Below are 27313 nucleotides of genomic sequence, written 5' to 3' on the forward strand. Positions count from 1 at the left end.
GTGGGAATAATTCCAAGTTATTTGTGATAGCACGTGAAGGAGTTTGGTTGTTGTCAAGTTTTACAGTGCAGTAACTGCAAAGCATTAAGGGGGCATTTTTTTCGTATTTGTGTTCTACTATAAGGTAGAGAGCTAATTCAAACCATTTGGAATCTTCATTGTATTCTATTTTGTATGTTATGTTTACAGTTTTTGTGTTACTTTTATAAAAAGTTCTGCGGCAACACACACACACATGGTTTAGTACTTCAGCGGATGTACTTTTACATTTAAGTATTTCTTTTTTGTATGTGTGTAGTAGAAGGTTGCCATTTGTACAATTGTTCCTAGTCTGTTGTAAAGCTATTGCATTTTGTAAGTGGCTTTCACTTCCAAAATACTTTTTCTGGAAATGCTCTATTTCTTCGAGTAGGTCTTTGGCTGTACAATGTAGAAGATTGTTATTTAAATTTCCCAATGCCAAAGCTGGACTTTTAGCATAGTACAGTTAATGGACTAGATTTCTTATAGTTGACTGATGTGTTGATATCATTTCGATATGATGGAAGGTGCTTTTGCAAATAGGTCCTGGTATGCAGGCTAATGAATGTCCTTGTAGTCCTGTGTATTTGCACACTGGACAGGTATCCATATTTTGTAGTAGTTTCATATTGAATTTGTCTTTGCCTTTCACATACTGATTGAGGAACTGGCGTAAAGATTTGAAAGATTTTTTTGTCAATGTTACACATTGACGTGCACGGCCATTTGTACACTGGACGTTTTGGTTCAGTCGGATGGAGAGGTGATACTGAGTTTTGTGGGTATTTTTTTGTAAGCAGCATTTCTTGTTCCATTATGGTATTATTAAGTTTTTCATACCCTCTTCCACTGCTATTTATGGCAATTGTGTTTGTTTGCTTTTGTTTGTAAGCTTCTTCATTGAAATATGGTTCTGTGCTCATGCTGTGACTCCATTCACCTCCACAGATATTTAAGAAGTTATTTTTGTTGATATTCCGTTTATTGAGAAGTCTTTTTTGTAGTTTAGTAGTTCGTTTTGTTAGTGGTTTCATTCTGTTTAACAGTAAAATAAATAACTTCCTTTTGAGAAGGATTGCACTGTCTATGAGAGCTTCTAAGATTAATTTTCTATGGTAGGTTTTAAGGGTTGTGCATGATTTCTCTCCTGTTTTTATAAGATTCTGAAGGACTCTTTGGCAGAACATTTTTTGTAAAATATTTTTTTTGGTATGGTTACTTGCCACTACATCAAGATTAATAGGAGCAGTGTTAGCAGTAGTGGTAGATGAATTCTTTTAATCACTTTCTGATTGGTTTTACATTGTGAAAGAGGAGGCAATGTTTTTGTACTGGAAGCTTGTTTTCTTTCGCTTAATGACTCTATTAGATCTTTTGTTTGAACTTTTTGTACAAATTCTGCTAGAGATGGATGCTTATTTGGACAATTATTTTGATTTGCTCTATTCTGCGTTGCTTTCTATGGACTTGCTTTTTGGTAGGCATTCTTTGGGGTCTGTTGGAAAAAAAGAAGGTAGAGGTTGGGCTGTTCTGCAATGTATGTGTGCTGTGTGCATGAGTGTCTGAGTATGATGGTAAGGAGGTATGTGGAGGGGTGTGATTGTGCAATGGATCGCTACAACTAGTTGGGAAGCCTATTCTTTTATTTGTGTGTTACTATTCTGGGGTTCATATTCTGATGCTGTTATCTGAGTGGGTCTATCATCGTACCTTCCTCCTTTCCCAGTAGGAAGGAGTAGAGGAAAAGCATGTGCTTCTATACTTTTTTCCCATATGCTGATTGGTGAACCTTTGGTTTGTCGCATGCGGTACGCTTCTAGTGCATCATCTATGGTGTCATTAGAGTGTAATGGATGAATTGTATAATGGTCCAAAATATTGGATACTGTAGCAGGATCTAGAAGTTCAAATTGACTAGTTTCTGGTGACTCTTCAATTATTTCAGTGGTTTCCCTAAGGTTTTCTTCAATATTAATTTATTTGTAGTATTATTGTCTTTTAGATATTGCAAGGCTTGTCTAACTTTATATATGTCTGAGTTGTTGGCAAATTATTTTGTCTTTTGTAGGTACACCATTTGCTAAGACAATTAAAGATTGATCTATTGGACGTTGCACTCCCAGAGTGTGTACATTTTCTTTCAGATCTAATGGTAAATAAACTACTTTGCCACAAACGCCTATCACGAATTCATAGGGAGGTAATTTTGCTGTTTTTGGTTGAAGGCATATTATTGCTTGAAATGGGTGCACTGTTTGAATTATGATGCTCTCATATAAATTGAGTTGTTGCAGGGTTTTTTTTCGTAGTGGGAATAATTCCAAGTTATTTGTGATAGCACGTGAAGGAGTTTGGTTGTTGTCAAGTTTTACAGTGCAGTAACTGCAAAGCATTAAGGGGGCATTTTTTCATATTTGTCTTCTACTATAAGGTAGAGAGCTAATTCAAACCATTTGGAATCTTCATTGTATTCTATTTTGTATGTTATGTTTACAGTTTTTGTGTTACTTTTATAAAAAGTTCTGCGGCAACACACACACACATGGTTTAGTACTTCAGCGGATGTACTTTTACATTTAAGTATTTCTTTTTTGTATGTGTCTAGTAGAAGGTTGCCATTTGTACATTTGTTCCTAGTCTGTTGTAAAGCTATTGCATTTTGTAAGTGGCTTTCACTTCCAAAATACTTTCTCTGGAAATGCTCTATTTCTTCGAGTAGGTCTTTGGCTGTACAATGTAGAAGATTGTTATTTAAATTTCCCAATGCCAAAGCTGGACTTTTAGCATAGTACAGTTAATGGACTAGATTTCTTATAGTTGACTGATGTGTTGATATCATTTCGATATGATGGAAGGTGCTTTTGCAAATAGGTCCTGATATGCAGGCTAATGAATGTCCTTGTAGTCCTGTGTATTTGCACACTGGACAGGTATCCATATTTTGTAGTAGTTTCATTTTGAATTTGCCTTTGCCTTTCACATACTGATTGAGGAACTGGCATAAAGATTTGAAAGATTTTTTGTCAATGTTACACATTGACGTGCACGGCCATTTGTACACTGGACGTTTTGGTTCAGTCGGATGGAGAAGTGATACTGAGTTTTGTGGGGATATTTTTGTAAGCAGCATTTCTTGTTCCATTATGGTATTATTAAGTTTTTCATACCCTCTTCCACTGCTATTTATGGCAATTGTGTTTGTTTGCTTTTGTTTGTAAGCTTCCTCATTGAAATATGGTTTTGTGCTCATGTTGTGACTCCATTCACCTCCACAGATATTTGAGACGTTATTTTTGTTGATATTCCGTTTATTGAGAAGTCTTTTTTGTAGTTTAGTAGTTTGTTTTGTTAGTGGTTTCATTCTGTTTAACAGTAAAATAAATAACTTCCTTTTGAGAAGGATTGCACTGTCTATGAGAGCTTCTAAGATTAATTTTCTATGGTAGGTTTTAAGGGTTGTGCATGATTTCTCTCCTGTTTTTATAAGATTCTGAAGGACTCTTTGGCAGAACATTTTTTGTAAAATACTTTTTTTGGTATGGTTACTTGCCACTACATCAAGATTAATAGGAGCAGTGTTAGCAGTAGTGGTAGCTGAATTCTTGTTAATCACTTTCTGTTTGGTTTTACATTGTGAAAGAGGAGGCAATGTTTTTGTACTGGAAGCTTGTTTTCTTTCGCTTAATGACTCTATTAGATCTTTTGTTTGAACTTTTTGTACACATTCTGCTAGAGATGGATGCTTATTTGGACACTTATTTTGATTTGCTCTATTCTGCATTGCTTTCTATGGACTTGCTTTTTGGTAGGCATTCTTTGGGGTCTGTTGGAAAAAAAGAAGGTAGAGGTTGGGCTGTTCTGCAATGTATGTGTGCTGTGTGCATGAGTGTCTGAATATGATGGTAAGGAGGTATGTGGAGGGGTGTGATTGTGCAATGGATCGCTACAACTAGTTGGGAAGGCTATTCTTTTATTTGTGTGTTACTATACTGGGGTTCATATGACAATACAAAGTAAGCTAGTGGTGAGGAGAAGCGCTAATTCTAAATCTAATGGAATAGTATTAAAACAGTTCTTTGTTCTGCAATACTAACATTATAGGGGCTGATTTATGGAATTTGTGCGCCGATGCACAAATTCCATGAATCAACCCCACAGTGTGTTTGAGTAACAGTTAGAACATTATGGTAGTATTGTACTTACCTTTTTTGTTTGGAATGAGCAGGTTTCTTCTGAGTTGTTGTTTGTACTTCAGATGCTGCTGCTTTTCAGGAGAGTGGTCTTCACTGCAATTGTAAAATAAAGAGGTTAGTAATTTTGTCTGTTTATAGCACTGTTGTTAATTTAGACGTTGTTTTTATGTTTTTGTAGTAGTATTGTTTGATAACTGAACATAGTGTGTGCATGCAGTTTCCTTTGACTATGTGCAGTCTTTATAATTTACTTACAATCTATTAGTTCAACATGCTTTGCACATGAGTATAATACTAAGGGCCTCATTACGACCCTGGGGCTCCGTAATGAAGGGTGCCGGTATGGGTTCGGCACCCTTCATTACGGGAGCGCCTATTACGAGGTTCCCTTTGCAGGACCCGGAACAGACATTTGGTAAAACCAGACATCTTTTCCGGGTCCCGCGAGGGGAAGAGGGAGCTAATAACAGGGCATTTGTAATGTGCCCGTTATTACCTCCCTCCCTGGTAATTCCCCATTGAAGGAACCCGGTATTGGAGCCTGGTATGGAAGCAGCCATGGCGCTAATAGCACCCTGGCTACCTCGATACTCCTAATGAGGCCCTAAGTGTATGAAACTCACTTGGTTTCTTCAGTATGTGTTATTGGATGTTAGGAGATAGAAGAAATAATCATATACTTATTTTGCTATTTTTATAGGGTAAATGGCAGAAACTGTATAGAAAAGCATGGAATGTATGCATTTGTGAAGGTGTTGGTAATAAGGCAGAAGGATGTGATGTAGAGGCAGTGGTGTTATTTCAGCTGGGAGCTTTTTAATGATAGTGTCTATCTGTGTGAGTGTATAAAGAGGCATGAACTTATCCTGGCTGTGTGTAATATTATAATACACTACTAAGTGTTTTTCTGCAATTATACTGTTATTTCTCCCATCTTTTAATATTAAATCACACTTTTTTAGATAGCTGTGTGTGTAAAAAAAGAATTTAGATAGCAAACAGGTTTGGAAGTGACATTTGATTATAGCAGATGGGAAAAATGACAGTAAGTTTATTTTGTAGGTTATACAGGTTAAGTGGGAGTTCCTCTGTTTATATGTGTTTATAAGAGTTGTACATGTACTGTGCAGAAAATATGCATACATGTAGTTTGTATGCATGCTTGTGGATATGCATGCAGCTGCAAGTAGAAATCTTGGAGACTTGTACAGTAGTTTTTGTAGTAGGTGCTTTCCAATAATATGAGACTTGTACTCAGAGTGATCAACAGTACATTTGAAGTGCTGAACTATGATGATGGAGTTAGATGTAGAGGTCTTGGATATGATTGGTGGCTGGTTGTGTGACTGCTTAGCTGTATCCAATGAGGGAATGGCACAGAGAGTGAAGTGGAAATGGTAGAAAGGCTGTCTAAGAGTTACGCGCTCCGCGGACACCGCGGCTGTCCCCGGAAAGGTCGTGCCACATCCGGGGCTATCCAGCAAATCCAGCATGAAAGGGGAATGTAGGGAGTAGCCAAGCAGGTGTTGAGGTTGTGGATTTGTGTTGAAAGAGGTTGTGTGTAGTGAAGATGGCAAAGGTGGAGAAAGTCACAGTGTTGGTGGTTGGAGATATGTTTGTGCATGGTTTACAGTAGTATACTAAATGCAGGAATGTGGCAAACAATTTTGATGTTAAAGGAGTGGAGGTGGTGTGGAGCACTGTCCCTGATTGCAATGTACAGGGAATTGTACAAGTTTGTAAAGATATGGATAGGATGAACAGTCCCCATTTGGTAGTTTTGCACTGTGGTGCTTTGCATTTGGGCTATGTCAGTGCCCCTACTTTGTTGGCAGATTTGGAACACTTGGTTCAAGCAGTAATGAACGCCCTTCCAAATGCCAAAGTTATTTTTTCTGGTTTAGTACCTAGGGCAATATGGGACAATAGTTCTGTTTTTTGTCCTCAGCAAAACATTGCTAGGTGTGTAATCAACCGAGGCATGTGTGCTTTCATGCTTAGAGCCGGTATGTTCTTCTGTAATAATGAGAATATTGATTCCAGTAATGCTGTTTATTTTAAAGAAGATGGCATTTCTTTATCTTTTATGGGAAATGCCATGCTGTTTTGGAATGTAAGGGTTGCTTTGGAGAAGCTTATGTGAAGATTTTAGGAGTAAAGTAAGAAAAAAAAAGAAAAAATACAAAATAAAAGGTGTCTGTCAAGCATCTGCAAAAAAAACAAAAAAAAGGCTCTTTTCAGAGCCAACCTCAAAGGGGATATGTGGTACATTATTTACATTTACATTCATCACGCTCAGATTTTTGATATGTCCGGCGGACATGGCGGTTGTTGCGGACACCGCGTATTACATACAGGGGTTTTGGGGTGGCGAGGCATGCAAATGAGAAGAGTAGAGCAAGGGATTGGTCAATAAAGTTTACTGGGTGTGTTGTGTAAGGAGAGAGTTTGTCAGAAAGTCTTTTTCCTGAGAGAAGAACAGATAACTATGGCTTTGTATTTCAGAAAACAGATTATCTGGATTTTGGGAGACTCATGGATACATTGGTTGGAGGTGCATGCAGAATGCTATGGAGTAGCTGCACATCTTGGGTTCCCTCATGTGGAAGTGCACTGGCAAGGAGTGCGTGGAATGAAGTGGCTGGATTTGGTTCCTCTCTGTGCTACTTTGGAGACACAGCTTCATCCAGACATAATTATAATTCATTGTGGAGGGAACAGTTTAGGACATGAGTCTGGAATTTCTTTGCAATTTGCAATGGAAGAAGGACTTGGAAAGGTCATGGACATGTTTCCAAATTCCCAAGTAATTTTTTCTCGTATTGCATAAAGACAAATGTGGCTGCGTTCTTCTTTATTTGGTCCACAAATGGAGAAAGCGCAGCGCAATATCAATAAGGCTGTTTGTGCCTTTTTAAGAGATGTTGGTATGTCCTCTTTTCACACTGAAAATATTATGTTTCGTAGCACATACATTTTTCGCAGAGATGGAGTACATCTTACTTATGCTGGCAATCAGATTTTTCTGCAAAATATACAAAACGCATTGCGACCTTTTTTGGAATTACATTAATATATTTTATAGTAGGTGTTAATCATTTGAAGTTTTTGAAACACAAAAAAACACCACCAAAAGGCTCCTTCAGAGCCACCACTTCTTCCCATAGAAAAGTTCAATGGTTATGATAGGGCATCACCCCCAAAAAAGAAATGTCCGTGAACTGTCCCCAGACTTCTAGAACATGCACAGAGCCCTGCACTATTTATTTGTCACTTCTATTTTTAAACTGTGAATGGCGGCCTTTTTTTTGTTGTTTTATTTTTTTTGTTTTTAAACACGACACACAAGGAAAGGAGGGGAAAGGAGGGTAAGGGAAGGAAACCAACCATGGGGATAAGAAATGGCAGGTGGAGAAAGGAAGATGTAGGGTGCGCCTTATTCAGGTAGTGGGCAGACCTTCTCGTGCTCCTTCACCGCAGTCTCGAAAGCACTCCGAAGATTCTCCCCCCTGCAGAGTACTGCATCGCAGTACATACACAATATTGCGACCCTCGAAAGGTAAGGGTCAACAGCATCATGTATGGCCTGTGAGGCAGCTGGAGTGATGCTCTGTCCTTGTGGTGACAGGAGCAGAAACAGAGGATGTTGTAGAGGAACTCAACCTACTACGTTTATCACAAGGTACAACCTTGTGAATAGCCCCACCGTGGATTAACCTTAGGTGTCGCTTCATTGATGTCATACCAAAGCTGTACGAACCAGGCCTCCCACGACTCAGCACAATTTTGCACTGATTGCAGGTGACCTTATTCGCACGTGCTTTTGGCACTCCATCCAGTGCTAAACAATTGGCAGACTCAAGACTCACGGCGAGTGCTGGTAGTAAGGAATTCCACTACCTCATCCTTCATTTGTCTCCTCTACATCCTCATGCCTGTTCCCCTCTTCGGGTCCTTGGGGACATGGTGATGGTGGAGGGGGTGGGGTGCTGATGCAGCTGAAGCAGCCAGGGTCGCCATCTGGGAGACAGCAGGCAGAAATCCCCATCAATGCAGGTAGTAAATGCAGGTCTGAAGCAATGCTCTGTCAGGTAGCCAGAAGCACAATGAGGAGCAATTCTAGGGTGTGGCCTTTTATAGGGGTGCTGTCCGCAGACAGATCGAACACCAAAAAAAGGCTAAAAAAGTTCCAAAAAGTATGTAGATCGCCAGGGCCATTGTACTGTAAAATACTTTGGATTGTCTAAAAAAGTACTTGTAAAATGTTCGTGGACCCGGACAGTGTCCGAAAATCAGGACACATGCTCAGCGTGGGCGCGGTCACATGATGACTTTGCGGACACGTACGAGAATGGGACGGCTGTCAGCAGGATGCCAAATGTGCAGGGACGGTTGGGCGCATGCACGCAGGTGTTCTATGGACAGTGTTTGGGTCCTCAAACTAATTAAAAGTGCAACACACGTGCAACGGACAGTTACGGACATGCGCGATGTTCATAGGACCTATGGGTGTGGTGCTCATGTGCGTAGATGTTCTACGGACAGTGTGGACAGTCCCATTTTAATTATGAACAGTACGAACGGATGTAGCGTCCTTAGGACATCTCGATTTTGGTTAACTGCGGACATTCCGGACATCTAGTGTGTTCTAAGAACAGTTCCATTTTGATTGCGGACATTACGGACAGGTATTCTGTTCTTAGGACACCACCATTTTGGTTAATTGCAGACATTCCGGACATCGAGTGTGTTCAAAGAATAGTTCCATTTTGATTGCGGACATTACGGAAAGGTATAGTGTTCTTAGGACACCTCCATTTTGGTTAATTGCGGACATTCCATACATCGAGTGTGTTCTAAGAACAGTTCCATTTTGATTGCGGACATTACGGACAGGATTAGTGTTCTTAGAACACCTCCATTTTGGTTAATTGCGGACATTCCGGACATCGAGTGTGTTCTAAGAACAGTTCCATTTTGATTGCGGACATTACGGACAGGTATAGTGTTCTTAGGACACCTCCATTTTGGTTAATTGCAGACATTCCAGACATCGAGTGTGTTCTAAGAACAGTTCCATTTTGATTGAGGACATTACGGACAGGTATAGTGTTCTTAGGACACCTCCATTTTGGTTAATTGCGGACATTCCAGACATCGTGTATGTTCTAAGAACAGTTCCATTTTGATTACGGACATTACAGCCAGGTATAGTGTTCTAAGGACACCTCCATTTTGGTTAATTGCAGACAGTCCGGACACCCGCACTGTCCACGGACACATTAACTGCCTTTTAAAAAAACAAGACACAGAGGACTGAATTAAAACACACATAATATTTTTTTTATTATATACAAATATAAAATGTATGAAAGAGAGGGGGAAGCAGAAACTGACACAAATACAGGGGAGTTAGGGGTTTGGAGAGGTTGGATGGGAGGGGATGAAGGGATGAAAGTCTCATCATAATGTGTTTCTTGGTTGTGAGGGTTTGGGGATAGTTGACTGGGACATGGATAGGGGGAACAGGTACATGTGCGACAATGATATTTAACTTTTTATTTCATGTGGTCCTCCACGAAATGTTTTAAATGATTCAAATTTTCCATTAGCCTATCCATTTTCTGTTCCCAGCGCTGCAGCGTATTTTCTAATGTCTATTTTGCTATATTATTTTCACTGTTTGTATGGTTTGTTAAAAAAAAAATGTGTTAAGATTACATAAAGTTATGACTATTAATTGGTTTATATAGAGAAGCGTCTACCATTAGTATTACTGTCTTCAGTCATTTCATCACATGGGAAATTTTCTTCAAGCCATTCCAAAGTACTGGACATTTCTGTGAAAAAAAATATATTACTTTTAGTGTAGCTAATACAGAAAGTTTAGAAATATATAAGAACAATTCACTTTACTTAATAGTTTCTGGTAAGTTTTGTTGTTACTGTTGTGTAGGTCTGCTGTTGCTTCTTGCTGTGCATTTTCTGCGAGGTAATTATGTTGGAGGCATATCTTTTTTGTTTTGGTATATTCCATTTTAGTACATATGCTATTTAAATAGACGGTTGAAGTGTTACATATTTAGGTTCCACTTTTTATTTATTATTACATATAATGTGTTCATGTGCTGCTTTTTTAACTTGTTCTGTGTTTATATGGCATGATAGAACAATCTAAGATACCCCCTGAGTTTTTGGGTAGTGGTGATGTTGTCTGCGTCCGTCCGCGGACATACGCTAAATCCGCAGACATCAAAATCACTAGCAGGGGGTTCAGTATATTCTATGTTACCTGTATATAAAAAATCACACTATGCATATGTATATTCAGTCAAAAAAACGTTGATAAACAGAGGTTATGGTTAAGTTGAGCTATTAAAAACCTATGAAATTCAGTAAAAAAAGTTGTTAAAGGGACATTATGGTTCCAAGTAAAATCGAAAAAACCCTGAAATTCGCCAGTTATGGCAAGCTAAGCAAACATAACTCGCGCCACCACCGTTCATTTCTAAGACTAACACCCAGGTCGTCAAAGATGACATCACAAATGTCATTGATGACATCAATCAAAAGATTGTACAAGGTATTCTTATTATAATGTTGACAAAAAAGTGTCAAGGATCATTGGAATAGATATCATGCGCTATGTAGAACATTAAGCAATGCATTGATATTAATAGCATTCTATTATGAAGTTCTTTACAGTATACTAAGCTACTCATGTATAAACATAAGCATTGTGTGCAGCATACATGATGGAGGTGCAATATTCATAATCTTCCCATGTTGAATAGTGAAATGATAAATGCTTTCTTGTTAGAGTTTTGTGTGCTGTGCAACATGTAATAAGTGGCTAATAAAACCCATTTACTACATAATTTCATTATTACATACAAAACACAAACATACAACAACACATACAAATATGAGTTTAAACAGGGAACGTGAAGTACGCAAAAAAGCAGCAGTAGAACCAGAAAGTGTTCATAACCTAACTGATTATTTTTATGCACATAAATGATTGCTCTGCTTCAAACCTACTACTTCCCTATGTATAACTAACACATGATGTGACTGCACCCTAAAGAAAGTAATGCAAATACAAATATGAGCATATCCAGATAAAGTACAGTAAAAGAAAAATAGCAGAACAATAAGAAAGTGTTGATAACCTTACTGATTGTCTTCATACACAGAAAGCATTGCTATATTTCAAGTGTGTATTTTCCCTATGTATATGTTTCATATGCTTTGAGTGGACCCTAAGTGAAGTATTGTAAGAACATATTTGAAGTATAAATCAACAAATAAAGTATTTTTTATTACTGCTGAAGATATATCACTAAAGGAAAAAAGAGCGAGTCAGACATGTAATGTCATCAGTGATGTCATCCATGACATTGTGATGTCATCTTTGATGTCCTGGGTGTTAGTCTTAGAAATGCACGTTGGCGGCCCGAGTTATGGTTGCTTAGCTTACCATAACTGGTGAATGTCAGGGGTTTGTCGGTTTTACTTGAAACCATAACGTCCCTTAACAACGTTTTTTTTACTGAATTTCATAGGTTTTCAGTAGCGCAACTTAACCATAAAGTCCCTTTAACAAAAATGTTTTACTGAATATATATATATATGTATATACATAAGCAATTTCCCATGGCAGACAGGCAAAATCCTTACGAGCCAGAACAGGTAAACAAATGCGAAGCAGTCAAAAATCCACCTGGAGTGTAAAAAAATACATGTTATTGTTTACTTTGCCTCACAACATGGAACACAGGTAAGTAAAAAAATCCTCATACATGCAGACCAGGGGAAGAGGCACTTATCCCCACGGGTAAAACACACCACGCGTTCCGTTCCAGAACAAGCTTCATGAGGCGAGATAAAATCAGCATCGTGGGGTGCCCTTCCACCAGGCCAGCTCGCCCAAATTGCCCTTGGAGGAAACACATAAGGGTGCCTCCTGGGTTCCCCCATAGCATTTCCGCTATGCATTCCTCTCATCCTTAAAGTGCCTCCTGGTTTTACACCTGTATGAGATATTCATGCAGACATAAAACAAATGGAATCCACATACACACATACATTTAGGACATCGTAAAAGTGGGAGGATTCCATTGTAAATGCTGTCTGCAAAGCATAATTAGCAGGCGACATCTATATAGGAGCTCATTTTTGGTCCGTGGCTTAACGTGAAAGAAATATGCAAAAGCCTTACGTAAGGTTTTTACACCTTTCTTTCATGGTGCTTACCACATTTTCATTTTCGTCCGTTTGTATGTCGGAGACGAGGGGTGGAATGCAACTTGGGTTTCCGACGCCTCCCTTCCTCTCTGCCACACAAATGACCTAGCAAATGCTGGGGAAAGCAGGCAAACTCCATGGAATCCATTGTACACACTGCCTACCTTGCTCACATGGCAAGCAGCATGTACAACTAAATTACTATTTACAATGAAATGCTGCATACCATGCTCACATGGCAGGCCGTTTTTATTTGTAATAGAAAAAGCTGCCTGCTATGCAAGCATGGTAGGCAGTGTTTACTCACATGCAAAGTGGAGTGCTAATGTGCAGGGCAAAAGCGGCATGTCACTTTTTGCCCTGAACATCTGCACACCGCCATGCAAATTACCAAAATGTGGCGACCGGGAGCCGCCTATGTTTATTTCTACACGTAACGGCTCCCCGCCACCAAATTACACTCGTGAGCAAAATTAGCACCATATTATATAAAACGGCAAGTAAAATGAAGGAGGAAAGGCAATTTTGCTTGTTTTTACTCTTTCATTTTCCACTCAATTTTGTAAACGTTGAAGATTGCATGCAGGGATCTCAAGAGAACGTAAGCACTATTGTTACTGGCATGTAATTGCTCTTTTTACAGATTAAGATGTTGTGTGTAACATTTTGCTGAATTTTGTACAAAATGTTGTTGTCTGCTTTTAATTTACATATGTTTCGCTTCATTCCTCCCTAAACACAGTCATAATTATGTCCGAGGATCAATCACCCTTTACATCATCAATCTCCATCGATCAAGAAAGAAAATCAAGCTGGCTGGGACACTGCGAGATAAGATTGTACACCAATACCTTCTTCAACCTTATGGGATAGAAGGGCTACAGTCAAAGTAAGTGCATCGCGGTAGGTAACTTGTATTATTGTAAACATCATGGTCACTCTTTTAAGGCCAGGTTATATATTGGATGTACTTGGCTAGATGTGTTGCTTTGTCTCAGGAAAAACGACCCTGGTTTACATTAGTAAGCATGTTTTTTCGTACAAAACAAGTTTTTCCAGTGGCATGACAACCATGTCAAACCAATGAGAGTCATTTTTATAATCTCTGCAGCAGTATATCAAGGCATAAAACCAGGCATAAAGCAGTTTTCGCCTTGCTTTTCTGCTGCAGGAGATATTCACTCCATTTGAAGGAAGAAAAGGGGCACAAAGCAGACATAACATTTCAAGAATTAATTTCTATTCTGCCTTCAAATTGTACAAGAGCTCAGATTCGAGTCTCCACATAATTTGGCGTCAGGGACCTGTACGTTTACACTTTTGTGTAAACGGGTCCCCGTCATCGGATTTTTCTCATTTGCACGTCATAGTGCAAAAGGGAAGGCTAAAAAGGCATTTAACGCAATAGTGCGTCGCCCTTTTGGAATCCGACGTGCAAATTGTGTAAATGGTGCTTGCCATGTGAGCATAACAGAAGGCATTTACAATGGATTCCTAAAGATTCCACCTGATTTTTGATGGTGCAAAAAGCCATGAGACTCCATAAGAATCCACAGCATTTGCATCGGCATGAAAATACATGCCGGAACAAATGTTGTAGCATTTGCATGGTGCAGAGGAAGGGGGTGGCGGAAACGTAAGTTATCACAGGCCATCCTCTCAACCATACAAATAAATGAAAACCAGCCGTGACATAAACAATTGTGTAAAAGCCTTTACACCATTAATTTACATTACATGCTCATCCAAAATTACTGCCTGCATGTATTTACAGTTTGGCATTCAACCAATGGATTCCTAAGGAAGCTACCTGTACATAGCACCTGCTAAAATCAGGCTGATTCCATAGCATTCCATTGTAAATACCATCTTCAAGCATAATTTGCATGCAACATTTACATTCTTTTACAAAACAGAGTATAAAAAGGAGGAGTGATGGTGATTTTGCCCGTATGTATCCTTTACTTTGTCATTCAAAAGTTGAAAATGATATGCAGGAAAGTGAACAACATGTAAGTGATAACATTGGCGGTTCCCTGCATGCAATTTCAATTTTTTACAAAAATGAGAGCCAGCATATTGGTTATTATTTTTCAAGTCAGGGAGTGTAAAAGTGAGTTACAAAACCAAGGCATAAACCCTTAATACCTTACATGTATGTTCTGGGAGATGTACATGTGGCCCGCCTGCGCTTTTATTTATTCCCTATCTTACTGTCTCCTCTACCTCTTTTATACCCTTACCCTTACCACCTCTCCAGCCCCTCAACCCCCATATTTTCTGATGGGTTATTTTCAGACATTTTTCGGCAAAAAACTGCTAAAAAAAGGAGGATGAATGAACATTGTACCGTTGATAACAACTCATATCTAATCATGTGCTTAAGCTTGCACCGTAACTCATTAGGTGACTTTGTTCAAGTAAACAACCCAAGAAAAAACAATGATGGTCTTAGTTTGGGTACCATAACAGGCACTGATGCCACTAGCGGGATGCATTTGTCTAAATCCCTGGATTTAAAGGGAATAGTGGAAAGCATGTATGCGTCCTCGCCAGCATTTTACGTTTCCTACAGCTCTTCAGAATGAACAGAGGAGAACGATCAACCTGACTCTGATGCACTCATTATATTGAAAGCCCTAGTCTCACTGTGTAATAATCTATATAAAGATCAACAGGTGTGAAAAAATGGGGTTCAACTGATCGATGTGGTTTTGTCTGCCCATACTGAAGAACATAGTATGATAACCAATCGACAGACATTAATGGGGTGGACTCCCAAGTTGAACCAGGTCAAAAGAGGCAATGAGCCCACTGATATGATGATTACTCGCCTGCAGCGTGAGGATTTTGGCCAGCCGCACGGTGGGTGTGTGCTTGCCTGGGCTTTTTGAAATTTTAAATGAAATTGTATGATGGTAGATCAACCTCCGGAAAATGACTGGGGCTAATCTGCACACATTTTCCTATGCTCACCACGTGACATACGCATAGACCTGTGTACTCTGGGTGGACACAGTCTACAGCCGCAGCCCCACCTGTCAAATTTAACTGGGATATGACATGAGGAGTACACAATGCTTCTCCAGATGGGGAGGGACAAAGTTTCCTCCTGCCAGATCTGCCCTGTCCTTTTGTTGGGTCATGTAGCTGGTGGCAGAAATGTGCATACTAATCAGAAAGTAATTAAATCAAGCCCCAGGGGGCCTGACTGCAGAGGATAACAAAGGAGACTGGAAACCCCAACAACCTTTCATATGCAACTGTTGTCAGCCTGATGCCAGCACCCACTCTCAGTATCGATTGATAGTGAAATGTCATGTCTGGGACTGCGGGTTTACAGTAGTCATCCCTGCAAGGGGACACCATTCAGAAGGTACAAGTATGTGGTTTGAAAGAGCCAGAATGTCTGCTCTCACCGCAGCCTCAAGGGAGACCTGCCGCTTTAATTAAGAACCACAGAGCACTCCATTAACCAGAGGGACCCTTTGATCCACAACTGACAGGAAGATAGATGGTACTTAGTATTACATGTTTTCATCTCTTTATCTTTCATTTTGCAAAGCACTCTGGTTATGACCTCACGCATACAGGACATTGTCGGTGCGGACCCAGGATTGTTTCATTAAGGTAGCCTTAGCCTACACCAAACCATATGGATTGACCAACAAATACTGAAGCAGGGATGTTATCCATGGTTTTGTGGAACTCCAGCAGTTTGACTCATTTATTAAGAACCCTACGACCGCAGTATATTGACAGAGGTTGATATTTTTGTATGCAAGAAACCTTGTTCACTGGTAAATATAGTCTTGATGGTTATCATATGGTACAGAGATTTGCACAACGCAATCAGGTTTGCAGACCTTTGGGAGAATTATTCATTGGGGCTAGAAACTCAGTATGCATGGTAGAGTTTAAGCCAACCCACATAGTATATAACGGACTGGCAGCAATTATAATGATCCAACTGGGAGGCCGAGCGTGAGAACTCCTTATAGTTAACATCTATGACCACTCGGGAGGTCAGAAAACTGCTACTGTGGTTGAGTATGTGGAACACTTGATCAATGAATGGCTTATGTACAATCCCCTAGGATTATATACAAGCGGAATCTAATACAAAAGAACTTTTCAAGATCCTTAAAGAACTGGAATCTCCTATCGCCCCTGTTGACAAATGCATCAAAGATGCACTATGGTGCACTAACATTCAAAAGGCGCTCTTAGATAAAATAGCTCTGCTACAATCTAAAATTAACGTGAAGAAATGCCTGCTACTCTCTGACCCTGAATACAAACAACATCCCAATAAGACCTCCACCTTTGAGCCTACCTGTAAACCATTTAGTTTCTCACCCCTGTCAACTTGGGAAGTGGAAAATATCATTAGGAAACTCAAACCTTCGAATTGCCAAGGTGATGCCTGCCCTGCTCTGATCATCAAAGCAGTAGCACATGACCTTGCCCCATTTATTACTAACCTTATCAATGCCCCTTCAAAACTGGAGTAGTGCCTGATAACTTAAAAGACGCTTGGGTCATTCCTCTAATCAAAAAAACGACTCTTGACCCAACCAACCCGTCTAATTACAGACCTATAACAACGGTCCCCTCTCTTCTAAAAATATTGGATAGGGCAGCCTACCTGCAAATACAGGCGTATCTAGAATCTAACAACCTATTGGCACTAAGGCAATCTGGTTTCCTACCAAGACACGGCACGGAAACTGCCTTGATAGATCTCACCACTCAAATTCAAGTACTAAAGGACAATGGTAAACTAGCACTCCTCTTACTGCTCAATCTGTCAGCAGCTTTTGATTTGGTCAACCACCAAACACTATGCCACCATCTTAAATCTGCAGCACATTTCTCCGACTCAGCCACCTCTTGGATCAGCTCCTTCTTGGCAAACAGAACTATGAGGGTCTTCTCTCCCACTGACTCTGCTGAACCTTCCCTGGTACCTTGGGGGGTTCTGCAAGGTTCTTGTGTGTCCCCCACGCTCTATAATGTCTTCACAAAGCCCCTATTTGATATCCTTGACTATCTGGTGTCACATATACTAACTATGCGGACGACACCCAGATACTCATTCCTATCTCTGGAGACTATGCAATTGACAGCAAAACACTCAACTAAATATACTCAGTGATACAAGCATGGATGGCGCAACATGGTCTTTGTCTTAACTCACTGAGCTGCTTATCCTTGGTACACACGCTAAATTAAAAAAACTTAACACTGCCTTCAAATCATTTTCTATAGATGGCAATTCCATTACTGTCTCATCAAACAACACTAAAACACTTGGCATTTACCCAGACGCCACCTTATCCTTCTCCAAACAAACTAACGCGGTAGCAACATCTTCCGCATATACTTGCAAACCAATCATCGCCTGCAGGCCCTTCATTTCTACACCTAATTGCATCACACTTGCTAGAACTCTAGTTCTGTCCAAAATGGATTATTGTAACACCCTCTATTTAGGTACTAGCCACAAAAACATGAAAAAGTTACAAGTAATTCAGAATAACGCCATCAGGGCTGTCCTTAACATCCCCTAGAAGGCGCATATCTCTGAGACTAGACGTAACCTGTGCTGGCTCACGGTAGAGCACAGAATATCTCTCAAAACTCTTGCCCTAACACACAAAGCCAGGGCTAACCTTGCTCCAGTCTACCTTACTAACCAACTGACCTCCCATACGTCCTCAAGACCATGTAGAGCGGCTCAAGCTAACACAATGTCCATACCGAGATTCAAACTCCACAACTCGGGTGGTGCTAGCTTCCCTGTACGGGCATCAAAGTTATGGTACACACTCCCTGCTTCCCTCAGATCAGAACCCTCCTTCCACTTATTCAAGCGCAACACTAAGCGCTGGCTTCAGGATCTGGATACAATGACAGCTTAACTTCCTTGATCTTAGGTCTGTTCGTCTGCCCTACTGTTTCTACTGTAAATACTGTACTGTTTTATTTAACTGTATCTTCCTTTATTTACTGTATGTAACTGTATTACTTATGTATCTGCAACACGTATGCAGCGTCCTTATCTAATGTATGTACCTGTAATGTTCTGCAACCTGTATTTAAATGATGCGCCCGGATGCCTAGGGGCCTGGCTGCACTTTATAAATAAAACAAATACAAATTGTCATGGGGGATTTCAACTTTCAAAGATTTCCATCTAAACCAGTAAATAAGGATAAGGATGACTGCTTTAAAACTAGGACACATTTCTATAAGGTTAAAGCATTAGAATTCAACGTAGATGAGAACATCACAAATGCAAAATGTCATCTTTGCGAGGTAATTATATCTAGCCTGGACCTCAGGCAACTATATCCAGAAGTGAAGCTCGGTCAACCTTGTCCATTTACTTGGTCAAATGGTATCTTTGAATCTTGGATAGATTATGTATTAGTCCAGAGTGACCTATTTAATAATATTTTAACATTTTACATGGATTATAATACGACTAGTGATGATGCTTCTCTTCAATTTGAGATTCAATCCACCAATAAATGGGTGGAGGGCCTTGTGGCTGTGGATAATTATGTTAACAGTGCTGCTAACAGGTTAATCTGGACAGTACAAAAACGTGGTAAACATAAATGAGGCCATCATTAATTTATTTGCAGATATTTAAAGCACTGACGACTTTAATCTTGGAGTCTATTATGAACACATAGACACCATTTGGAAGCGATGGACAAGAGTGATACTAGAAATGTTCACGATGCTCCTAGTACTGGAAGAATTCATGGTGCTGCTATAGTGCACCTGAAAAAACAATTGAGGTCTAATATACGTAATGCAAAAAATCGAGATTACCAAATAATGAAATGAAAGAAGCTATTTTTAAATTAAGAACGTCCTATAGAAATAAAATCAGGCAACATAAAAACTCAATGGTTACTGCCCAGTGGCAAATTATGTACAATCGCAAGAGAAAAACAGAGTGGAACACCCAGCTAAACAGTCACTCTCATTATGTTCCACAATACAGGGCTACTCGGTGGTAGGGGTGAAGCTCTTCCAATATGTACTTATGCTGTCTTTATGCTGACGTGTATATTCAAAGATATGCAGCAATACTCCAATATGCTTAATTAAAGTGTTAGTTTAATTTTCAAGCAGAAGGAGAGGCCAGCTGTAGCTTAAACAGAGTTAAAGGGCTGTCATGCCAATGCATTTCGGAGTGCTTCACTCCTTCATCAGGGCTGAATCCTCTGTTATACAGTAAATCATGTAACTACAAAAACATAGCCAAAGTAACCTCATATTGGGGAACATAATGAGAGCGAATGTTTAGCTGGGTGTTGCACTCAGTTTTTCTTTTGCAATATTTATTGAGTCTAAGGGCCTCATTACACGGATGGCGGTGAACCATGGCGCTACTAGCGCCATGGTTCAAGCCGGTAAAATACTGGCACTGCCTTGGTGGAAAGGGGAATTACCGCCCTATTCCAAGGTTGGCGGAGCGGTAATTCCCCCTTCCACCATTGCCCTTCCCCATTTCCATTTTTGCCCCATAGGGCTCTATGGGAATGGGGAAGGCGCTAATTACGGTACCGCAAATTGCGGTACCATAATTAGGTCCACTGGTCCCTTTGCGCGTTGGTTTTTAACGCCTGCAAAAAGCAGGCGTTAAATTCCCCAACCCGCAAAGGGACCTCGTAGTAAGGCGGTAAGGATTTACCGGTAAACCCTTACCGCCATCCGTGTAATGAGGCCCTAAGTGTCTTTGGACTTCGCACAGTCAGCTCCTTGGAACTTTTACTACTCTATTAACCTCGATTTACATAATTTTGAATTTTGGTGGTGCCCACCCTGCTCTTTTTCATTTATCCACTTTGAAATTATGTACAATGCCATGTGCACCTCTGATTTACAGAGGTTTTGGACTATCTATAAGCGACAAAGTAATTCTGTCTTCTCGTCATTAAGGCAGAGGCCATGGGTCGTCATCCAGGCTTGGATGGTGGCATATGTGGAGTTTAACAGGGCAGAGTCCTGGGTGTAGTTGCCTGATAGCGGGAGGAGGATTTGGATGTCATCAGTGTAGTTGGTGTAGACTATGCCCTGAGTGTCCAGGAGGTCGAAAAGAGGCTTGTTGAAAATATTGTACAGCGTGGGAGAGATACATGACCATTGGGGTACTCCGCAGTTGCAGAGCAGGTGCAGTACATGCTTGATCAAAAAATACCAAAAAATACCTTCATAACTCGACCTTCTAGGAAGGAGGTAATCCAAGCTGCTGCTTCTGGAGAGAAGGCAGCTGCAGAGGTGATATGGTGGCTTAGAATACTGTGGTCTACTGAGTCAAAAGCCGCAGATAGGTCTAGGAGGAGCAGTAGGGCAGGCTTACCCTCGTCCCTGATCTCATCCATCTGATTTTTTAGATCGAGAAGTGTAGACTCAGTACCATGGCCAGGGCAAAACCCTGGTTGGCATGCACCTATGATATGATTTGATTCTAGATGACGTTGGATCTGGACATAGGCAGCTCTGTCCAGTATTTTTAGAAGGAATGGTACTGCGGTGATCGGTCTGTAGTTGTTCGGTATGGATGGATCAAGAGAGTTTTTTTTTTAGTAACGGTAGGACCCATGCTTCTTTAAGCAAGGATGGGATTTGACCTGTAGTGAATGATGCATTGATAAATGCTGTGTTGATTGGGGCTAGTGCATCTGAGCAGTCTTTGATGAGTAGGGCTGGTCAGACATCTCCAAGGATTAAGGCTTTTCAAGATATGTAGTGTGTACAAGGTGGATATTTTGTTAAATCTGAACCGGGGGGTGTCAGAGGTGACATATTTGATGTCATGGCTTGCGGGAGGTTCTAGGGGGGCGGGTCTGGGGTTAGATTGTTTGGCGGCTATTTTTTGTTGTTGTAGTATGTCAACTTTTTGCAGCACAGCGTTTTGAATGCTAGTGCACCATGCAAGGTCTTTGTTCTCGGTGGAGACTTAGGGGGTAGGATATTCTAACTCTCTAAGGATAGTGAATAGCTCTCGCGTGTTAGAGTTGGCATTGGCTATTCTAGTGTTAAAAGTGTAGGCTTTGGCTGAGATGATGGCTTGTTTGTATTGTTTGGCCAGGCTAGTGCATTCCTGTTTAAGGGTGTCAGTAGGGGAGTTTTTCCAGCAGGATTCTGCCATTTGTTTCTTAGACCTAAGGTCGGCCAGCTCTTGGGAGTACCATGAGTTAGCATGAGATGCAGGATTTGCTTTTTTTGGATTAGAGGGGTGATAGCGTTGACAGCTGCAGTTACAGTGCTTGTGCAGTGATCAGCTAGGATTTGAGGGTCAAGGTTCCTGGTGGATTCCATTTTGAGTGGGTCAAGGAAAGGTAGGATATTTTCTTTGGCAAGTTTTCTCGAGGTGCTTGCCATTGATGGTAGTAGTTGCTTAGTAGGGGTTTAGTGTGTCTTGCCAAGGGGATAGAGAAGGTGATTATATGGTGCTCTAATCATGGACAAGGCTTGTTGGCCTCAATGGAGACATTGCAGTCCAGGTTGACTAGCAAGTCTAGCGTTCATCCTTAGATGTGTGTGGGGTTGTTGATTCATTGACAGAAGCCTAGGGCAAGAAGCGAGTTGGCAAGAGAGGACTCTGGAAGGTCGTTGTGGTCGTTGAGTCTGAGGTTAATGTCACCTAAGAGGGTTACTTGTAAGGAGAGCTTTAGATTGTGACCTAGTGTCTGGAGGAGGTCTTGATGGCTCCAGGAGGGTGGTAGATTATGTTTAGTTTAGTTTCGTTTAGTTTCTTTATTTATACCGCACGCCGAACCCTGAGGTAACTGGGTGCCAGAGACTTAAAGCAGGATCAACAAGTTACATGCATTTACATACTATACAGGCAAGGACAATAGCGATAAGTACAAGTGACCAGGGTTACATGATGGTCGCAGAGAAATACATGGTGACATACAAAACAGATGAGATACAGAAATTGGTCAAACACGTGGGCAGATCTTGTTAGTAAGTTATGACTTTGTTTTTGCTCTAAAGGACCAGAATGATGGTTCCATTCCAAGATTGAGGGGTATAGCATTCCATTGTTTGGCCGCTAGGACTGGGAAGCTCGAGCCGCCTGCTTTTTTTAGGTTGAATTTGGGAATGGTGAGGCAGTGCGAGTACGCTATTCTGGTTGGTCTGATTGATAGCCGTTTGTTGAATTTGTCTGTCAGATATTTGGGGGTGGTATTCGACAGGCATTTGTGGATGATGACAAGTGATCTAAGGGTGATTCTGTCTCGTACTGGGTGCCAGTTGGCGGCCTGTCTGAAGCTATATATGTGGGCGTGCTGAGGGATGCTTAGTCCAGATCTGAGGGCATTATTCTGCAAAACCTGGAGTTTGTTCAGATTACGCTCAGAGCTGCCTAGGAAGAGGGTGTTAAAATAGTCGATTATTGATAGCACAAGTGCCCTGGCTAGGGTGATGCAGCTAATGGGCGACAGTAATGATTTACAAGCGTTGATGAGGTTGTTTGCATAGGCTGTGGAGGACGCAGTGGCGTTCAATTGTTTTTTGAGGGAGAGGGTAGAGTCCACGTATACCCTTAGAGTTTTTATATCTTTGGCCACTTTGATCAGGTTTCCATCAATGTTGATGGAGGAGTAGCGTGGGTCAAGTTTGTTTAGGTGTGGCTGGGAACCCATGAGAAGCTCAGTTTTCTCATTGTTGAGACATAAGCTATGTTCAGCCATCCACGCCTGGATTTCTAGGTATATGTCATTAATCAATTTGGAATCTTTTTCGTAGCATCCTGACAACGTGATGAGAACCTCGGGTATCGTCAGCATAGTTTGTGTATGTGACACCCAAGTTGTCAAGGCGGTCAAACAGCAACTTCGTGAAGATATTATATAAGGTTGGCGAAACGCACAAACCTTGGGGGACTCCGCAGCAGATGGGGATGGGGTCAGCAGAGGCTGAAGGTGAGAAGATCCTCATAGTGTGGTTAGAGAGGAAGGATTGTACCCAGGCGGAGGCCTCTCTAGAGAAGGCAACTGCTGACACTAGATGTTCAGTGAGGATCCGGTGGTCGACTAGGTCAAAAGCTGCCACGAGGTCGAGCAGCAGAAGTATGGCAAGTTTGCCATTGTCCTTCGCCACGTCCATCTGGATTTTGAGGTCCAGAAGGGTTGTTTCTGTTCTGTTCCTTGGCCTAAAGCCTGATTGTCTGAGGCCCAGGAGGTTGTTATCTTCCATATGTTTCTGGATTTGTAGATAGGCCACTCTGTCTAGGATCTTAACCCTTTAACCCCCAGTGCTAAGGCCTTTTTTGGTGATTTCGGTATGTGGCGATTCAAAGCCTTGTAACTTTTTTGTTACATGCAATATCTCTGCCAAATTTAGCTCCTTCTTTTCCCACATGTAGGCAGTCGTAACGCCACCCAGGAATCTTACGTTGCTGTAGGGGGGTGAGAGAAAATAAACAAAAAGTGTGAAAACTTTGTGTTTTTTCAAAAAATGCGAATAAAATGACCTACAAAGAAGCCTGTGTTTTTTTCCTTGTAAGAGCTAGGAACAAATGGTTTGCTGTGCTGAATTCCCCAATTTCCTGGCTTTCAAGAACAGGTTGAGTGGAAATGAAAAAACATTATTTTGATGTGGTTATCAACCGTTTTGTGAGAGGTAGGCAATTTTGGCAATTTTTGCCAATTGGACATGCATGGACGGAATGGAAGAAAAGGGTAAGAAAACCGAATTGGAGGACAGAAAGGCATATATTTCTGAAAAGTATACAAAATTCCAAGTTTGGAAAGGGGTGATTTGTTTAAGTCGGGCAACAACTAGGTAGGGGAAAATGCTATAGATTGGGGAAAAGTGGGAAAATGACCGAAAAAAAGGTATGTGTTGGACATGGTTGGCTTGGTACGGCAATCACTTCTATGAATTTTGAGAAAAGCAATGCTCTGCTACATTCCCCCGACTCTTGCAGTTAGGAAAGCACACATTTTTTGAAGTGTTTTACAAAACAAGCAATACCACAAGCCAAACACTGAGCCATGGTACACAGGAGTTTTATGCTCACAGCCTGAACAGACGCACTTAGCATGTGTAAATTGGAAAAACCAATCTGGTGAGGAACGGCAAGCAAACATTTTCTAAAAGAGCACAGGCAGGCCTTTTCAAGGGTAGGTGACTTGTGTAGGTTACAAAAGTGTATGATGCCTAAAGCAGCGACTAAATGTAGGTCACATTTGGGAAATGAAAGGGTTGTGTGACAAAGGGCACCAGCAAATGGGTTAAAACGTTATGAAAACCACACAAACGCAACAAGTGTTATACCTTGCTGCTTTGCCACAGGTGTCCCAATGAAAACGGTACCTCACATGCGTGGGTGCACCTACCTAGGCGCCAAGGGGAAAGCCTAAAGCACAAGTAACCCCAAGTCTGTTTTCACACCTGAATTTCACACTCTCTGCAGACAAGCACATCATACAGATATGAGCTTCGGGTGTCCAAGCCACCAACGAAAACAGGGAACCCCATGCATTTGCGAAAAGAGGACACCCGTGGGAATCTGCAGGGGTATGATTTGCGCAAATCGGCCCAGAATTTATTACCCAGACACCCCCGCAAAGTCCGAAATGTGGGAAAAAAACGCATTTCCCGCACATTTCAGTCGGCTCACCCAGCGAAACGCGCTGCCAACAACACATGGCCTACCATCCCGCGTTCTAACAGGTGGCCCGATGAAAACTGTACCTCAAATATGTGGGTGCACCTACCTGGGTGCCAAGGGGAAAGCCTAAAACACAAGTAACCCCAAGTCTGTTTTCACACCTGAATTTCACACTCTCTGCAGACGGGAACATCATACAGATATGAGCCTCGGGTGTCCAAGCCACCAAGGAAAACAGTGAACCCCATGTATTTCCAAAAAGTGGAGACCCGTGGGAATCCGCAGAGGTATGATTTGCGCAAATCGGCCCAGAATTTATTACCCAGACACCCCCGCAAAGTCCGAAATGTGGGAAAAAAATGCATTTTCCGCACATTTCACTCGGCTCACCCATCGAAACACGCCACCAACAACACATAGCCTACCGTCCCGCCTTCCCACAGGTTTCCCGATGAAAACAGTACCTCACATGTCTGGGTGCACCTACCTGGGTGCCAAGGGGAAAGCCTAAAACACAAGTAACCCCAAGTCTGTTTTCACACCTGAATTTCACACTCTGCAGACGGGCACATCATACAGATATGGGTCTTGTGTGTCCAAGCCACCAAGGAAAACAGTGAACCCCATGTATTTCCAAAAAGTGGACACCCGTGGGAATCCGCAGAGGTATGATTTGCGCAAATCGGCCCACATCTGTTGTTTCAGTGAGTGTACACAGGGAAATTTCTCTGAAATTGGCTGGAAATGAAGACAATCCTCAGACATTTCGCTCTGGCCACCCACCGAAACACACCGCCAGCAACACATGGCCTACCTTCCCGCATCCCCACACGTGTCCCAATGAAAACGGTATTTCACATGTGTGGGTGCACCTACCGGGAGCGCAAAAGGAAAAGGGTAACCCACTGGTAACCCCAAGCCTTTCGCCACTGACCATTTTGTTCAAGTGGGCAACCTACAGATTTGGGCCTAGGGTGTCGAAGCCAGCAAGGAAAACAGGGAACCCCATGCATTTCCCAAAAGAGGACACCTGTGGGAATCCACAGAGGTCTGACTTACGCAAATCGGCCCAGAATTTATTACCCAGAACCCCCGGCAAAGACCCACATGGGAGAAGGGTGCCCAATGCCAAGAATATTACCGCCGACTTTGCTGGAGACCTGGCTGCCCTGTGTTACAGCTTCTCCCCACCAAGGAGTCTCGGCAGTTTGCCAATACCTCCCCGAAGGGGAAAGCTGTAATGCAGCCCAGCCGCAACTCCAGGACAGTTGGAGGTGATCTGCCCAGATGGGCCATTCCCACCCACACCACCAACAATCCAGCCCCAGTCTCACCCACCCCAGTGACAGTGGGCCCTATCCATAGAATAATAAAAAACAGTACTCACATAACATTGCAGCTGCTCGGGTAGAAAAAGCTGTAAACAAAACAAAAAACATGTGTTACCTACGGTCACACCAGCAAAATGTAGCCCTCCCTGAGGGCAGATATGGGGGGGGCTGTCCTCCACTCCTCCCTGGCCTCAGGCGTCCTTTCCTAGGAGCAGATATCTAGTCCCAGGGAGGGCTGCATGACATGGCACCAACTCCATTGCGGGTGGGGGGTAGGGCGGTCAACGCCCCATCCCATTACAAAATTCCCTGTCCCTTTGGGGTGCCCCACAGCCCCCCTAAAAAGCGTTCCACCATTTTCACGTTTTTCCTTTGGTAACCCAACTCCCCTTGGTGCAGAGGGGCACATTGGTGTGCCAATCTGGCCCGGGGTTCCCAAACCTTACTGCCCCACCCACTGGGGTCATGTCCCACCATTTTTGGGGGCCCTCTCCCCCCTTCCCCCAAATGGTTGGCGGGGGAACCTCATGCAGGCCTCCCTGGGCCTCCTACAAATGGCTGCGTGAGGTACACCCCCCCTCCATTTGGGGCCAGGGGGAGAGGGCCCCCAAAAATGGTGTGACAGCCCCCCAGTGGATGGGGCAGTAAGGTTTGGGCACCCCAGCGCCAGATTGGCACACATATGTACCCCTCGGCGCCAAGGCAGGTATAGTAAACAAAGAAAATAATTCAAAATGGCAGGCTGCCCTTTAGCGGGGGCGGAGGGGCCCCCTACACCGCTGTGGATTTTTCTAATGTGAAGGGGGTGCACCTCTCCACCCCCACCCCAATCGGAGGGGTGGCCCATTTCATGTAGCCCTCCCCAGGGG

The 27313-nt window shown here is 42.0% G+C and overlaps 1 protein-coding gene across 1 annotated transcript in view; it reads left to right on the plus strand.

Moving 5' to 3' along the window:
* HPSE2 (heparanase 2 (inactive)) overlaps window positions 1–27313 on the plus strand; it is a 2768318-nt gene that overhangs the window by 2574645 nt on the left and 166360 nt on the right. Inside the window, exon 11 of the mRNA XM_069611539.1 lies at window positions 13204–13350. Within this exon, the coding sequence (XP_069467640.1) occupies window positions 13204–13350 (147 nt within the window). The remainder of the gene's footprint in view (window positions 1–13203; window positions 13351–27313) is intronic.

Source organism: Ambystoma mexicanum, chromosome 8 (genome assembly GCF_040938575.1).
Source record: "Ambystoma mexicanum isolate Mex_15411 chromosome 8, UKY_AmexF1_1, whole genome shotgun sequence".
In the NCBI taxonomy this organism is placed as follows: domain Eukaryota; kingdom Metazoa; phylum Chordata; class Amphibia; order Caudata; family Ambystomatidae; genus Ambystoma; species Ambystoma mexicanum.